The sequence below is a fragment of the Aristolochia californica genome, unplaced genomic scaffold (assembly GCF_029961685.1).
Source record: "Aristolochia californica isolate CCGP_79_NKW_82.1479 unplaced genomic scaffold, dmAriCali1.0.hap1 SCAF_8, whole genome shotgun sequence".
Taxonomy (NCBI): Eukaryota; Viridiplantae; Streptophyta; class Magnoliopsida; order Piperales; family Aristolochiaceae; genus Aristolochia; species Aristolochia californica.
In genome coordinates, this window is record NW_027182279.1 from 34967672 (window position 1) to 34968443 (window position 772).

Below are 772 nucleotides of genomic sequence, written 5' to 3' on the forward strand. Positions count from 1 at the left end.
ATGGATGAGTCTTTGCATACCACTAATTCTCTTACAGGACCACCTCTTCTGCCCATAGATCCTACTCCCCCTAGATCCCCATCTCTGCCTCCTACTTCTCCTGTTGCTGCTATTCCTATGGGATCTCATCCTATGCTTACAAGAGCCCAGGCTGGTATTTTCAAACCCCGTCACTCGGCTGATCTTGCTTACTGTGGCTCTTTTGGTCTTCTTTTTGCTCTCCTAACCTCCATTGAGCCTAAAGGTTTCAAATCTGCTGCAAAGAATCCTGCCTGGCTTGCCACTATGGATGAAGAAGTTCAAGCTCTGAAAAATAATCATACCTGGATTTTAGTCCCGCGACCAGCTCACACCAACATTGTGGGTTCTAAATGGGTATTTCAGACTAAATATTTGCCCAATAGCTCTATTGAACGTCTCAAAATCCGTCTTATAGCCAAGGCTTTTACCTAAGTCCCAAGTCTTGACTACACCGACAATTTTAGTCCTATCATCAAAGCTACCACTGTCCGTGTTTCTCTCACTTGCCGTTACCCACCGATGGCCGCTTCATTAATTGGATGTCAAGAATGCCTTCCTCAATGGTCATCTTACTGAACAAGTATATATGAAACAACCACCTGGGTATATTGATCCTTGCTTCCCTCATCATATTTGCAAGCTCCAAAAGCTCTTTATGGTCTTAAACAAACACCCTGTGCCTGGTTTCAGCGGTTCAACTCCTTCCTCACACATCTTGGCTTCTACTGCAGTCGTGCTGACACTTCACTCT

General features: G+C 44.8%; 1 protein-coding gene across 1 annotated transcript; it reads left to right on the top strand.

Annotated features, from left to right (window-relative positions):
- LOC137938425 (uncharacterized mitochondrial protein AtMg00820-like) lies at window positions 1–453 on the top strand. Its single transcript, XM_068783383.1, has one exon. The coding sequence runs from the start codon at window positions 1–3 to the stop codon at window positions 451–453; it is 453 nt and encodes a 150-aa protein (XP_068639484.1).
- The last annotated feature ends 319 nt before the right edge of the window (window positions 454–772 follow it).